This window comes from Ipomoea nil, unplaced genomic scaffold (genome assembly GCF_001879475.1).
Source record: "Ipomoea nil cultivar Tokyo-kokei standard unplaced genomic scaffold, Asagao_1.1 scaffold0211, whole genome shotgun sequence".
Classification (NCBI taxonomy): Eukaryota; Viridiplantae; Streptophyta; class Magnoliopsida; order Solanales; family Convolvulaceae; genus Ipomoea; species Ipomoea nil.
Window position 1 is genome coordinate 452148 of NW_017616639.1, and position 16748 is coordinate 468895.

The 16748-nt window shown below is 47.5% G+C and overlaps 1 protein-coding gene across 1 annotated transcript; it reads left to right on the plus strand.

The window, feature by feature from the left end:
* The first annotated feature begins 13468 nt into the window (after positions 1-13468).
* On the plus strand, positions 13469-16602 carry LOC109192406 (seipin-2-like). The gene is made up of 2 exons (XM_019343035.1): positions 13469-14725; positions 15761-16602. Exons 1-2 carry the CDS (start codon positions 13520-13522, stop codon positions 16244-16246), a joined length of 1692 nt encoding a protein of 563 aa, XP_019198580.1. The 5' UTR covers positions 13469-13519; the 3' UTR covers positions 16247-16602.
* The last annotated feature ends 146 nt before the right edge of the window (positions 16603-16748 follow it).

A 16748-nucleotide genomic window follows, 5' to 3' on the forward strand; every position in this document is an offset into this window, starting at 1 on the left:
TATGCTTCGTTGATGATCAATATTCATGTGAAAGATTATGGTACAACGGTAGTGGGTGTTGTGTTGGATGGGATCCTCACACAATGATATTCTCCTTAGTGAATGTGCTATGTGTAATTGACCAGCGCGCAACTAAGTACAAGGGCGTAGGAGTGCTAGAAAACTAAGTCTAAAAAATTCATGAGAACACATTGAAAAATAGCAACACAATACAATGACAAGCAAATGCAAACCAATGTAAACAAGCAACACAAGACAATTGGTAAACAATAGCTATTACACTTAATAAAATAAAAAGGTTATGTTATTAATATTTAATAAAATAAAAATTTTGAAAAATAAATCTGAAGTAATAAAAATTACCTTATGCTCAACTTTTTAAAAATTGAGAGCAGAAAGAAGTCAATAGTTTTTAATTAAAAAAAAAAAGGAAAGTGAAAATAATGCATTTACCCTCTTTCTGGACATTTGAAAATTTGGAAAAAAATGTAATGACATTAGAATTTTTCACAAAATTGTAGAGTTTTAATATACACAAATTTGTCCCAACCTTGTTAAATTTACACATTATTGACTTTGCTTTATATCAGAAATAAAAATTGTGAATCCAAATTGATGATGCCATATTTGGTAAAATAGTCAGCCTATCAGCCAATTTTGACTTATTTGACCACTATTAATTATTTGACTTGGTTAAACAATCAAGAGTTAATTACCGAAATGGTCCCTTGACTATAGCGAAATTACCAATTTGGTCCTTGACTATTTTTTTGACCAATTAAGTCCCTCAACTTTAAAAATCTTAACCAATTTGGTCCTCCGTTTGTTTGACCGTTAGTCAACCGTTAACTTGGGACAAAATTGGTAATTCGCTATAGTCAAGGGACCATTTTGGTAATTAACTTTAAGGGTCGGCAATTCGGTTCAGTTTTTTCGAACCGAACCGTACCAAACTAGTTAGATTCGGTAATATACCGAACAATCGAACGGTAATAGATTCTTGTATACCGAACAACCGAATTGTTTGGTAAAAACTGAACCGAACCGAATACCGTTTGAACTTTGGATTGCTATTTTGTTATGTATTAGACTTTGGATATGGATTATGTAAACAACATAACACATAATATATAACTTTTGATAGCAAACCATAAAGAAATCAAATAAAACATTTACGAGAGATACCCGTGAGAATATGAGCTGAACGGCAGAGCAAGCAGCAAGTGACTTGGATTTATTTATTTATTTATTTATTTATTTATTATTATTATTATTATTATTATTATTATTATTATTATTATTATTATTATTATTATTATTATATATTTTTTTTTTAAAATCAAACGGTATTTGATTCAGTTCAATTTTTTACCGAACAATTCGGATCGGATCGAATCGAATTTTTTATCGAACCGTTCGGTATACAAGAATCCAATATTGATACTGCTAATTCTACGCAAGTAATAGAAAATAAACCCGAGACCAATTAAAGCAAGTAAAAGACTTTATTGATCACGGTAAAGGCCCTAAGTACAATCTACTTGGTTGCTCTGAGTACCGACTGACTGCGGTCGGGATTCTCTAATAACAACCTATCGATCGTCCAAAAGTCCCCTACACTGTAGCTACCGTGGGTATTTATAGCCGCTGCGCCGGGGACAAGAATCCGGTCATTCGGCATGTTCTCCACGTAGCCACCACGTGTCATCCTCCCGGGTGCCCTGTCTGTCGTCGTAAAGAGCTGCCACGTGTCCTTTGTCAGCTCTCTCGCCAAAGGGCTACCGCTCGGTGGTCGACACTACTGCTCGGGCAACTCCCGGTCAGATCCCGACCGGGTTCCTCGTATGAAGCCCGACCTGTTACCTGCAAAGACAAAGAGAGAAAAACAGAGGCAAATCGGTCGTGGTGAAGGTTATGTCGGTCGGGATATTCCCTACCAAAAGCCCCCCAGCCCAGGCCTTTTTGACCATCCGGGAAAAAACGGGACGGGATGAAGAAGCCCAAACGTCGGCCAACAAACCGACCGACCAGCTGTCATTCCTTCCCTCGCCACGTGTCGGCCACTGCTGGCCTCGACGACTGCAACGGTCGCCTCGGAATCAGTGCGGGTCGTGTCACGCAAGTGGATTGGTTTCCCGCCTAAATTCTCTCCTATAAATAGGCCCTTGAGGCCTTCAAATGAACTTTCCTCAATCTTCTGATCCAATCGGCACCCTCTAAGAGTACCGAGCGAGCTACTCAGCAGATCAACCGAGCAACTTCTCAACCAGCTTCAGCCAAGTTTCTCCAATCGGTAAACTCTCTACTCTTTTAGCTTTTACTTAGCTTTTAACTTTGCGTAGGAGTAGGATAGAACTAACTTCGAACTAACTTCCCGAACCCTGTACTAACCCCGACCGACCTTTAGGTAGAACTAAATATGTCGGACTCGGATAGCCAGAACGCTTCAGTCGCAGACTACGACAACACGGTCGAGCAGAGCAGCGAGGAGGTGGACATCATGTCCTACTCTCCAGAGGTCGAGCAACGACCACAGCACATACCCGACCGAGCCCCCGAGCCAGAAGGGTCATCGAGCTCGTCGGGGACATCCGGGTCGAGCTCCAGCGGGTCGGGGAGCGATGAGACGTCCACGAGCGGACGAAATTCCCCGGATGCGGGCGTTAGGGAAACGCCTACGAGGGTAATAGGGAATTACCCTCAAGCTGAGCCCGAGGTGGAACACCGGGCACACGAAGCGGAAGCAGTCGAGGAAGACTCGGCTGGGCCGGCGACGCCAAACTGGGACGGATTTGAGTTCCTCAACAGCGAGAGCGTCGAGGGTCAGATGAGCTTGCTGACGAAAGGAGAGGCGAGCAGAATCGCAGCAACTCTCGCTGGTCGGGTCGAGTTCGACACCAGCAGGCAGCTCGGGAACATCATCGAGCGGCATCAGGGGAAGTGGATCGGGATGCATTACGATTCGCTGATGGCCCCGATCACGTTCCCCTTTTCTAGCCTCCTCACCGCATTCCTGGGCTACTACCAGGTTATGCCCGGGCAGATTTGCCCGAATGCGCACCGTATGATCGCCTGTTTCCCCCAGATCTGCAGTCGGCACCAATTAGCCTGCACCATGGAGCTCTTCAACTACGTCTACCAAGTGAAGGTGCTGGCGGCTGCGTACAGGGGTGGGTTCTTGATGACCCAGTCCCGAGCGGATAAATGCTCGATCGAGGGGCTGCCCGGGAACAACCGGGGGTGGAAGAACCGGATCTTTTCAGTGAAATATGATCCGTGGATCCTCCCGGTCGAGAGGGTCTGGAACCAGCATTTTCGAAGACAAGTCGTTCCAGTCGAGACCCAGGCCCTCATAGATGCTGTGACCAAGATCTCGAGCGAGATCTACGAGTATCGCATCTTCAAGTCGCCCGAGTGCTATGAGGCGGCCCAACTCCCCGATCCGGTCTACGATCTGACCGAAAAGTACAAACCCGAGCCGGCGGGTGCGACAATTGCAAGGATGCCCACTCGGGGCAAGAGGAAGGGTAAAAGCTCGAGGCTAACCATTTTCCCCGACCCTTAACATCCCGACTGATCTTTTATCTTCTCGACCTAACTGTCTTTTTTATTTTGCAGAAATGGCCGAATTTGGGGATGACGACACTTCCCTTCCCCCACCCGTCAAGATTTCCCTTGGCGGTAAGAAGAAAGCGAAGGGGAAGCCAACCGGGCAGAAGGAGATTCCGGTAGCCCGACCCCTGGGGACCTCGACCATCACGACGGCCGAGGGTTTTGTGGTTGAGCCCAGCGACGTGCTGGTCACCCGGGTGGAAGTCGCCCGGGGCAAAGAAAAAGCGCCCGAGCGGGGCGTTACCGAGGTGGGCGGTATGAAACGCCGCCGGGAGCAGCATAGCCCGAGCCCGTCGACCGGGCGAAACCAGGACGAGTCGTCCATACTGGCCCGGATCGGGAACGCCGGGCCAGTTAAAGAAGATTTGGGGAAGATGACCCCCATTCAAGTGGCCGAACGGATTGGCCACGACCTGGCCGAGGTAAGCACCTTTCTCTCTAAACATTTTTCAAGTGCTTCCGGTCGAGCTGACTAATATTTTTCCATTGCAGATCTCCCGAGCGGCTCAAGTTCTCCAAGGTCGGGCAATGCTAGCCGAGGAAGCCGACCGACACAAGAAGATGGCTGCTCGGCGTCTTCAGGAGGTTAAGGACGTCCAGGCCGAGCTGGAGAAAGTCCAGAAGGCCCTGAAGAAGAGTGAGGAGGACCGGGTCCTGGCGGAGAAGGTCGCCCAACGGGCGATCGGGGAGAACAAGGAGCTGAAGACCCGCCTGGAGAGTCCGGGTGAGCTGGCTCAATCGGCCTTCAAGGATGATAAGATAGGCTCGGCCTTCCTCACAGCCGCTCGACGGACCAAGGTCGGGGAGGACCTTATTCTATCCTTTGGTCGGTGGGCCTTCAAGGCCTGCCAAAGGAAGATGCTGGAGAAAGCCCAAAAACGGTTGGGGCAAGCTCTCGAAGGAGACGACCTCCAACTCGTACTGTCTGCACTCCCTCCCGACTTGGCTGATCCCGGTCCTTCCCCTTTCGCCTTAAAGGAGATCACTGCCAACCCGACCACGTCAACGGGAGCCACCCCGAGCGAGGCGGGTACTTCTAGGAAGGAGGAAGCGAAGGAGACGAAGAAGTAGAATAGATTTAAACTCTGCTTCCTTGTACAAGTGATGCTAATTGGGAGCCCGGTCCCGAGCTGTACCGGGCACGTTCTTTTGATTAATAAATTTCCTTTTGATTAATAACTTGTACCGTTCATTTTTTATATCTTTGTTTTCAATCGTGCGTTCGCTTTTTATATCTTTGTTTTCAACGTGCGCACACCGGTCGTAGGTGCTCGACCTTACAGCCTTTAAGCCCGGTCATGCACCATTCCTACTCACTCGACATCCGACCTTGTGGCCTTATGGCCCAGTCGTACACCCCAGATTTCGACGTCTCATTGGCCTACCCAACCGAGTTTACCCGATCCTAAGGCCTTGAGAATAAGTAAGCCTCAACGTTCGGGATATCTCCGAACAACGGGCTCATGTCAACGTCGTATTGGCCAACCCGATCAGGTTTACCCGATCTACAGGCCTTGACGAAATTTTGAAAATGGGTAAGCCCCCACGGTCGAGTTTTTCCCGAGCGATGGGCCTACAGACACTTCTTTATCCCAGCCCCCACACTATTGTGCTCTCGAGGCACGAGTGAGTGCGATAGTGGAAAGAAGTTGCTTAGATCGGGGAATTATGCTGTATGCTCCTGGCTTCCCCGATCAAATGGCGTGACCCGAATGTCCGCCGAAGAGGAGCGTATTTGACCGGTCGATAAAGTCGCTTTGGTCGATGGAACTTGATCTACATTCACCAAAAGGTATAGAAAATAATCGACCGGGTCACCATATACAAACGATCAAGCAATTACCGATCGTATGTACATTAGACATTCCCGCTCGCAGGCGGTTCGGAAATATTTACAATAATAAATTTAATTACAAATGACGACCGGGACCAACTCGTAGGTCGAGCCCCCACTTCGTCCAAAGATTACAAAAAATAGGCTAGTGCCTAAACATAACGAGGTGCTCGGAATTCCAAGTCCCCTCGATTACCCGACCGGTTGTCGTCTCCAGTCGGTATGTACCCGGCCGTATGATAGCGCTGATGATGTACGGCCCTTCCCAATTTTGAGCTAGCTTTCCGCCTTCCAAAGGTTGACTGGCCTCCCTTCGTCGTAGAACATAATCTCCCACCTGGAAATAACGAGGATTGACCCGAACGTCCTTCGAACTTTTGACTCGTTTTTGATACTCAGCCATACGCCGAGCGGCTAGCTCTCTTTTTTCCTCGACCCCGTCGAGATCCACGACCATCGCATGTTCGTTCTCCTTCGCATTGTAGGTTCTTTCTCGATCGGTCGGAATCCAAGCCTCGATCGGGAGTCGGGCCTCTGCTCCATAAACCAGGGCGAAAGGGGTCTCCAAAGTAGCTTCCCTCGGGGTCGTCCGATAAGTCCACAACACATATGGCAACTCATCGGCCCAACTACGACCGGCCGAGTGTAGCTTCTTTTTTAGGCCTTCCAAAATCGTCCGGTTAACGTTTTCCATTTGTCCGTTTCCCTGCGGGTAAGCCACTGACGACCGGACATGAGTCGTCCCGATCGTGGCCAAGAAATTTTGAAAATATTGGCTTACAAATTGGCGGTCGTTGTCGCTGATGAGATGCACGGGCACACCAAAGCGGGAAATCACATTGCGCCAAAGGAACCGAGCACACTGCTGAGAAGTGATCGTGGCTAAGGGCTCGGCTTCGATCCATTTAGAAAAGTAATCGATGGCGTCAATTACAAACTTTCTCCGACTGGAGAGCTGAGGGAAGGGGCCCAAGATGTCTACCCCCCACCTAGCGAAGGGAATTGCAATCGTAACCGGCTGATAGAAAGTTGCCGGTCGTCCAGGCATCCGGGCAAACAGTTGGCACGTCTCACATTCCCGAGCTAACTTCTCACAGTCTAGCTGGAGGGACGGCCAATAGTACCCGATCAGCATGATACGACGGGCTAACGATCGGCCTCCTTGATGTGAAGAACAAATTCCCGAATGCAATTCCTTCATGACTAGATCAGCCTCAAATGCGGTCAAGCAACGCATAAGAGGTCCTCCGTACGATCGCCTGTAGAGACGACCGTCCAAGATTTGGAACCTTGGGGCTCTAAGCTTGGCCTTTCGAGCACGATGTGGGTCGTCTGGGAGTCGACCGTGCTCGAGGTATTCCTTTAGATCGGTGATCCAATTGTCTTCCACCGGTTGGATCGGATTGACCGGTAGACGATGGATGCTATGTCTCGGGATCACCAAAATTCGTGCTATCTTCGACATATGTTCCGGGGCGTCTTGAGCCAACTTTGACAAGATGTCCGCGTCGGCATTATCCAGTCGGGGTATGTGCCGGACGGTATACCCCCGGAACTGAGCAAGCTTCTCCATGGCCAGGTCTCGGTATAGCTGTAGACGCTCTCCATTGACTTCATAATCTCCGAGAACCTGCCCGACCACGAGGGCAGAATCTGTTTGAGCTCGGATGTATTCAGCCCCCAAGTCCCGAGCACATTGTAAACCATTAACAAAGGCTTCGTACTCGGCTTCATTATTGGTCGGATGGAACTGATACATGAGAGCAAAATAGACTTTGAATCCCTCCGGGCTCGTGACCACCACTCCTCCTCCTGCCCCTTTCTTGCTACTTGACCCGTCAGTAGCCAACGACCACCACTCAGCCTCGGGATTCGCAACCTCGGGGGGGGGGGGGGGGGGGGGGGGGGGGGGGTCGGGTATCCCGGGCGGTGCACTCAACCAAGAAATCAGCTAAAGCTTGACCTTTGATAGCTGGTCTCGGTCGGTATTCGATCGCGTACTGGGTCAGCATCAACGCCCACTTGACTAGGCGACCAGACGATGAAGCAGTTCGGAGGACTAGCCCGATCGGTTGATCGGTCAACACGCGAATTGTTCGACCCTGGAAATAGGGAGCCAACTTCTTCGCGGCAATGTATAAGGCGTAGACGACCTTCTCTAACCGGGAGTACCGGAGCTCAGGACCATGTAGCGCGTGGCTTACATAGTACACCGGTCGCTGGACCCCTTCCGGATCGGTTCGGCACAATACTGCGCTTACTGCACGATCGGAGACGGCGAGGTATACGTCTAGCTCTTCTCCGAGCTCGAGCTTTGATAGTACGATTGGTGACATGAGATACTCCTTCAGCTCATCGAAAGCCGCTCGGCATTCTTCGTCCCAGACGAATCCATTAACCTTTCGCAATACCTTGAAGAAAGGTAAAGCGCGCTCGGCTAACTTGGAAAGGAATCGGCTGAGGGCTGCCAACCGACCGGTCAATTGCTGGACTTCCCGAACGGTAGAAGGTGGTTGCATGTCCAGAATCGCTTTCACTTTGGCCGGGTTGGGCTCAATTCCTCTCTTAGTCATCATATAGCCGAGGAACTTGCCGGTCTGAACCGCAAATGTACACTTGGTCGGGTTCAGCTGCAGCTGGTACTTCCTCATGATCTGGAAGCACTCCCGGAGATCCCGAGTGTGGTCGGATCGGTCCCGACTCTTGACCAGCATGTCATCAATATAAGATTCCATCGTTCGGCCCAGCAAATCGGTAAAGAGCATATTGACCATTCTCTGGTAGGTCGCTCCTGCGTTACGGAGGCCGAACGGCATCACTCGGTAACAGTACAGCCCGTCCGGGGTCACGAAGGCTGTCTTGCTCTCATCTTCATGGTGCATCATGATTTGATGATAACCCTTGAATGCATCCATGAAACTCATTAACTCGGCCCCGGCTATCTCGTCGACCATCTGGTGGATACTCGGTAGAGGATACGGGTCGAGCGGACAGGCCTTATTGAGGTCGGTAAAATCAATGCACATCCTCCACGCTGGGGGCTTAGGAACAAGGACTATATTAGCCACCCACTCGGGATAGATCACTGGTCGGATGTGCTCGATCGCCGCCATCTTCTTGACTTCTTCTCTAACAAACTCGCGGCGATCGGAAGAAAGGTGCCGGATTTTTTGCACTACCGGCTTTGCTGCGGGATCGACGGCTAACTTGTGGCAAATTACCGATCGGTCGATCCCGGGCATGTCTTCAGGCCCCCAGGCGAAGATATCGGCATACTCCCGGAGTATGGCTAAAATTTCTGCTCGGAGCTCGAGGGTGAGGGCCCGGCCAATCTTAATTTTCCTATCCGGTCGGTCCTCGGATAGGGGGGCTTCTTCTATCTCCTCGGAAGGCTCTGGCTGTTCCTTCCAATCTTTAGCCTCCTCTTTGGCTATGGTGTTCACCCGGGAAGACGAACCGGAATCGCGTCTGTTAACCGCTCGGGTGTAACACTTCCGGGCGGATTGGACATCGCCACGGACTACACCGACCCCATTGGGGGTGGGGAATTTCATGCACAGGTGAGGCATTGAAATTATCCCACCGATCTTCATAATGGCGGGTCGGCCCAAGATGATGTTGTGGACGCAATGGAGGTTGACCACAACGAATTCTAACTCCGTCTTGATCGACTTCGGGGCCGTGCCGATCTCGACCGGGAGCGTTATCTTTCCCTCGGGGTAAATAAGAGCCCCGGTAAAGCCAGACAGTGGTACACCGACCGGAGTCAGCTCCTTCCTGTCCAGTCCAAGCTTTTCAAATACGTCCAAATAAAGGACGTTCACACTGCTGCCAGTGTCGACCATAACCCTCTGGACATCCGTCCCTTTCACATCAATTGTGACCACGAGCGCCTCCATGCCGTGGTCACCGCTGCTGGGTTGGTCTTCCAGGGTGAAGGTTATGGGCTCCATCTTTTGCCTCTTCCCGGTTTCCCGGGAATCCACTATAGCGACCGGGCAATTACTTCGCGGTCGGGAAGTGTCTTCCAATCCACCGAAAATAACGTGGATGGTCGGCTTTCCTGCTGGTCGGCTGCTAGACGGAGGGTCAGGGTCCCGTCGGTCATCGCGACGATCATCTCTTCGATCGTCTCTTCGGTCCTGACCTGACCGATCGGAGTGGTGATGAGAGCGCCGTTGTTCCCTCCGATCGGTATTCCTCTTGGGGTCCTCTCTCCTCCCCACACACTTGTCCAACTTCCCTAGATTGAGCAAATCTTCCAACAGTTGGAGCAAGTGGGTACACTCTTCAGTGTCATGCCCAGCACACCGGTGGTAAGCGCAATGCTTACTCTTGTCAGGACCATCTCGATCGGGATGGGGAAGCTTGATGAGGTTGCAAGACTGAGCATACTGCATGGCCTCCGCTGCAGATCGGTTCAAGGCCGTAAACTCACCAGTCCTGGTGCGGGATCGGGGATGGTCATCACCTGATCGGTGTTCCGCCCGGCCGGCCGGTTTACGGGATGAAGACTCGACCTCCTGCGAGCGCTTTACGGCGTTCGCCTCGCCAGCATTGGCATAATCTGTGACCCTTCGAAGGGCCTCCTCATACGTGGCCGGGGGGTGTAGAATGAAGTCCTGATATAAATACCCCGCCCGGAGAGAGATGTGCAACATGTGGGTGGCGGTGGCATCATCCATGGGCTCGACCTCCCCGACCGCCGCCTTCCATTTGGTGAGGAAGTCGGTCAAGCTCTCGCCTTCAAGTTGCTTGGCCTTCTCCAGATACATATAAGGCTTCCTCACCACTTTGGAAGTGATAAACTTCCTCACAAACTTGACCGCCAGGGTGTCAAACCTGTCAATCGAACCCGGCTGCAAAGTTCGGAACCACTCCGCCGCTCGACCGGTAAGCGTGGAATAAAAAGCCCTGCACATTACGGCGTCTGACACACCCTTCAACGTCATATTGCTGTAGAAATCGTTGACGTGAGCCTCAGGGTCTGTCCGGCCATCATAACTCTTCTCTCCAGAGACCTTTAAATCGAGCGGGTAAGGCTGAGCCATTATCGCCGCTGTGAAAGGCGTCTGGTGCAGGGTCGGTTGTCCAACCGGGGTTGCTGCAGGGTGCGCGTTTCTGAATTGCGCAAATTCCGCCTGGAGGTTATAGAGTAATCCTCGGGTCTCGTTGAGCTCGGCGGCTTGAGCAGCTTGGGCTGTATCCCGAGCGCGTCGCCGTCGGTGAGATCTCGACCCGCTATACCCAGATGAGGCCTCCTGGCTGGCCTCCTGCATCTGCACGTCTTCTTGCTGGCGGTTCGGGTCTTGGGGTCCCAAACGCTGGCGCATCTCCGGTCGAAGACGACCAAAAGCTGCCGCTCGGGCAGTTTCTTCGGGGTCCTCCGCTTGGACGGGAACCTCGACCGCTTGCTGGCCCTGCCCTGGTGCCTCCATCGCATCAGCACCCCCCGACCCCAACCGCGAATGAGCCGAGCGTCGAGCCTGGGAAACGGACTGACGCTGCGGCTCTACCTGTGCGGTCGGTTGTACTGGAGGGGCGGCGGCTGGAGCCGTGTAAGCAGGCGTATATGGTGGATATCCAACCGGGGGAGTGTAGTACATCGGTTGGCCAGGCCAATACCCGTACGGCGGAGGTGGGACCGGGTACGGATATTGGCTGGGATACATCACCGGCTGCTGCTGATATGGCTGACCGGGTGTTGGGTATCCCGGTTGTATGTAGTTCACCGGTTGTTGGGCAACCAGGTATGTGTTAGACGGATGCGGTGGTGAGAGATTAAGATTCAACTCTACCGTCTGACCTTGTTGTTGGGTGGCGTGGTGCCCAGATGAACTCGCTGCGTCCGCCTGGTCGTCGGCGAAGTTGTTGTGAGCCCACGGATACATGATTGGAAAGGGAGCGGGTACTCGTCAAGACGTTGCTTTCTCGCACGGGTCCCCCCAGACGGCGCCAAAATGATACTGCTAATTCTACACAAGTAATAGAAAATAAACCCGAGACCAATTAAAGCAAGTAAAAGACTTTATTGATCACGGTAAAGGCCCTAAGTACAATCTACTTGGTTGCTCTGAGTACCGACTGACTGCGGTCGGGATTCTCTAATAACAACCTATCGATCGTCCAAAAGTCCCCTACACTGTAGCTACCGTGGGTATTTATAGCCGCTGCGCCGGGGACAAGAATCCGGTCGTTCGGCATGTTCTCCACGTAGCCACCACGTGTCATCCTCCCGGGTGCCCTGTCTGTCGTCGTAAAGAGCTGCCACGTGTCCTTTGTCAGCTCTCTCGCCAAAGGGCTACCGCTCGGTGGTCGACACTACTGCTCGGGCAACTCCCGGTCAGATCCCGACCGGGTTCTTCGTATGAAGCCCGACCTGTTACCTGCAAAGACAAAGAGAGAAAAACAGAGGCAAATCGGTCGTGGTGAAGCTTATGTCGGTCGGGATATTCCCTACCAAATATCGTTTGGTTGTTCGGTATATTACTTCGGTTCGATTCGAGAAAACTAAACCGAATTACCCACCCCTAAAGTTAATTTCCAAAATGGTCCCTTAACTATAGCGAAATTACGAATTTGGTCCCAAGTTAACGGTTGACTAACGGTCAAACTAACGGAGGACCAAATTGGTTAAAATTTTTAAAGGTGAGGGACTTAATTGGTTAAAAAAAATAGTCAAGGACCAAATTGTTAATTGGCGCTATAGTCAAGGGACCATTTTGGTGATTAACTCAACAATCAATATGAATGTTTGATTATTAGTTTTTGTAATAGTTTATTGTTCCAAAATGCTAAAATTCAAAAAGCTACTGAAAGTAATTTTTTCAATTAACTTTTTAAGAAAGTATTTTGTATGTAATAAGCAAACAACTAATTACTAAACACTTTTCTACAATCAGTTATACTATCAACTAATCAAACATACTAACTAAATCAGCTAACCGCTATCAACTAAGAGCCATTTACTAAACACCTCCTAAAACTCTAATGACACGTTTGGTTGCGAAATAGACCTGAAATAAAATAACATTTTCAATAATAGGCATATTCTTTTATTTGGCAAGGATTTCTATTCCCAAAAACAATGTTCCTGAAGTTGACCTATTCCCTCTACAAGAGGAATAGCTATTGAGTTAATACCCAAAATCGTCCTCGACTATAGTGGTTTTTCTCAATTTCGTCCTAAACGACTTTGATGACCTAATATCGTCCCTGACTTTTGTGTTTCGCTCAATTTAGTCCCAGACTTTTGTGTTTTTGCTCAATTTAGTCCTTCATTTGTTATTTTGTCTATTTGGTGTTAAATAAATAGACAATTCAGTAATTTTAATATTGGCATCTCTTTACTCATAGACATGTGAATTGCGAAATCTTTTTTTTTTTTTTATGAATTACTCCCAGAATTACTCCTAAAACTGCGAATATAAAATTTGATTTGCAGGTCCGGGAGTAATTCTGGGTGTAATTCATACAAAAAAGAGGAATTTCGCACTTCATAAGTTGAAAGTAAAGAGAGATCAATATTGACATATTGAATTGTCCCTTTATTTAACACCAATTTGACGGAATAACAAATGGAGGACTAAATTGAGCGAAACACAAAAGTCTGGGACGATATTAGGTCACCCAAAGTCGTTTAGGACGAAATTGAGAAAAACCACTATAGTCGAGGACGATTTTGGGTATTAACTCAATAGCTATTACTAGATCCCTGATATTAAGTTATTCCCAGTCCTCATTAAATTCAGTTAATACCAAAGCCCATACGATTTTGTGACTTGTGAGACAGTTTTCAAGCTGCAATCCTACGTAACTACTACTCCTATAAATAGATAACGCAGATCGGTTAAGCAGAATGTACATCCATATAAAGCGCCGGTTCCTATCGGAACACCTTAACAGTATACTCTCGCGCCTATGTAATCCCAATTTCCATTATCTTCTTCCTTTCGCCATTTCAATCTTTCCATCTTCTCAAATTATCCAAATAACTTAACCAACGCTAGGTATAAGTTTCGTATCTGTACTGTACATACGCATATACTTACAATTATACGCCTCTATTAGCGTATGGATTTGATGGAGGAGGATGCGGCGGCGACGATGACGACGAACAATCCCGATGACGAGACGGAATTCCACGACGCGGCCGATGAATTCCCGTTCGACGATTGCTGCGACGTGTTTTCGGATGCAGAACCGGAACCGGAACCGACGGAAACGGATCCTAGCGGGTCGGTAACCTACCCGGAGCCGGAAGTGTTGATCGAAAATCAAGATTCTCATCCACCGGCGACGAATCTCCGGCGTCGACGAACGGTTTCCCGCGGTGCATCCAGCTTAGACGCTCCGGATCCTAGTTCATCGGTGAGTTTAGAAAACGGTTCGAATTTGAGCGAAACGAGCATGGTAGTTTCCAAGGAAATGAAGGAAAACGAGAGCCTGGAGAATTTGGAATTGGAATCCAATAAAATGAACGAAACTGAGATGCCGGGAAATTTGGATCCTGTTGAGCTCAGTGTGAGCTCAGGGAGTGTAGAAAGTAGCTTGAGCGAAGAAAGGAAACCGAGTTCCGTCATTCCGGATGGACAATATGATGGACTAAATAACTTTCAGCGAGTTGATTTACATACAAGAGAAACTGATGATTCCAATATTCTGGTAATTTTAGCTGACCTAGTGATAAAGGCTATAGCATTTCAAGTTAATTTGCTTATAAGCTTTATAAGTTTGAGCATGAAGTTGTTTTTATTCCCAATACGAACAGTTTACTCCACCTATACGCTTGTGATGGATCCATTTCGTGTTGTGAGGTGTGGGAAACGGTATTTACTTCAAAAGAGTGTTAGACTTTTCAGTTATGTATTTGGAAATGCTTTGTCTTTTGTTTCTGAATGGTTTAAAGAAAATAAATCAGTGTGGAGATTTGGGCTGAAATGTGGGTGGGGATTCTTGTGGTCAGTATATGTTGCCGTTGTTTTGGTAGGGTTGCTGGTGTTGGCCTTTATTACAGGTGGTGTCTTGTTAAGTTATTTGGTGGAAGAACCAATAAAGATGGTGGAGAATTTAAATTTTGATTATACAGAGAAAAGCCCTCTGGCATTTGTGCCAATTATGGGATGCCAGGGGGTGAATGGGCTAATTGATTTTAGGGGTCAGGTGGATGCTGGCAAGGGTTATGGGGTGCATGTTATCCCTCCTAAGCATAAGTTGCAGGCCACTATTAAATTGACACTTCCTGAGTCAGATTACAACAGAAATCTTGGAGTTTTTCAGGTATGCTATCTCCAACCGTTGAGGTTGAATGCTCGAAGTTCTTCATTTTTTAAATCCATTTTATTGTCCTGGATGGTGCTAGGAATGCCCAAAATGTTAGTCCTTTATTGCTTTTTCTCTAACATAGATGAGAGCAAGTGTTCATTGAATACAGAGATAGATTGATCATAAAAAACAATTTTTGGAGGAGTATAATTATAAGCCTGGTGCAAAGCATTACACTTTCACTTGTTTCTTTCAAATTCACTTGTCTAGACTCTTGACCATTGCATAGATTCTGGTCTGTGTTTTTCTGATGAACAGTTGAACACTGCTAAATATGGGGAGAAAGAATATACTAAGTGGAGTATAAAAAAATGACATTGCTTGTGCAACAGTTTGAGTCATTGGGTGTAGGTTTTCAGGTTGACGGTGGTTAGATATATTGGAAGCTGGCTTAAATAAGTTCTTGCATCAATTATATCTTCTGAGGTGTCTTCTCTCAAGATTGATTTAGCAGTATGACATTCTGTCTGTTTCTTTCAACACAATTATGAAACCCTTTGCATAATCTGCAAGCACTTTTACTTTACATAATCCTCTTGCAGATCAAGCTGCATAAACCATTCCGGGATTATGTTACATTTTTTTTTTTTAAAAAATATGTCTATGGTTGGGATCAACTGGTCAGAATATGATGAGCTTATGTGACATAAACACAAACACACAGATGTGATGAGCTCACGTGGCAATTTTAAATCATCAAATTCATGGCTAGCTTTTGTGTTTCTTCCAATCCTTATAAACTGTATTATCTATTTATCTACCCCAAGTGAATTTTTTCTTATTTCTTTTACCATATCTATTGTTTGCTAAATCTTGGAAGGGCCTTGGACTAGATTAGTTGCTTTATGAGTTATCTATACTCTGAGATGTTTGCACTTGAGACATGGTAGCTTTGCCAATGCAGGATTCATATAACACTAGTTTTTATAGTTTCTATTGTTTCTTTATGATTCCTCTAGTTACTCATTCCATATGTATGTGTTTTTAAAGGTTAGGATTGATCTCATCGGATCCAATGGTATGGTACTTGCAAGCTCAAGGCGTCCATGCATGCTGCACTTCAAAAGCTTGCCTATACGCCTTTTGTTAACATTCCTCAAGGCTGCTCCTCTAATTACAGGCTACTCATCAGAATCCCAATATTTGGACATAGAGTTTAAAGGCTTCACCGAAGGTGATATGCCTACCTCCTGCATCCGGGTAGTCATAGAGCAACGAGCTGAATTTCATCCAGGAGGTGGAATTCCTCAACTATATTCCGCTAATCTAATTCTGGAGTCTGAACTCCCTCTACACAAAAAGATTATATGGTATTGGAAGACAACTCTGTTCGTATGGATTAGCATGACATTGTTTACAGTGGAGTTGTTGTTTGCTCTACTCTGCTGCAAACCACTCGTCATCCCAAGAATACGATTGGTGCAATCTCCTCCTACTAATCACGCTTCAAGGAACAATCCTTCAACCCAAGGTTAGCAGTTCACACCCTTTCACCTGATTAAGCGTTCTCGCATGGTTTGATCTCTTGTCGATGCACTTACCATTTTCTCCTACCCTTGTAAAGAATAGCCATATAAACAAGAATTACAATCCCCTTTATTCTTTCTTCAAACCCAGAAAGCATCATCTTTATCAAACCATAGATGAATAGATACCTCTCTTAGTTTCTGATGTTCAAAACTGTCTGTAACTCTGTATATTGTAATTTTCCCAAGTTTTAGTTTTCGAACGACTCAAAAGATAATACATAATAGACAACTCTCTCTTAGGCTCTTGTACTTTAGCCTTCTCATTCAGTGCATGAAATGTGTAATATTGAAATAGTTTCCATTACTACCTGGTTGTACCTGGTACCATTGAAAATCATTATTTATAATACCTGTTTTCATAATACCTTATACAATCATAGACTGTATTATTTGAAGTTTCAATAATACTAAAGTATAATTCATTATTGTACCTGATATTATTAAAATCG

Excerpts from the sequence above, each read along its gene's own strand:
- LOC109192406 (XM_019343035.1), top strand. The coding sequence starts at position 13,520 with ATGGATTTGATGGAGGAGGATGCGGCGGCGACGATGACGACGAACAAT. Across the intron at positions 14,726-15,760 it reads GAAATCTTGGAGTTTTTCAG|GTTAGGATTGATCTCATCGG; the intron begins GTATGCTATCTC and ends GTGTTTTTAAAG.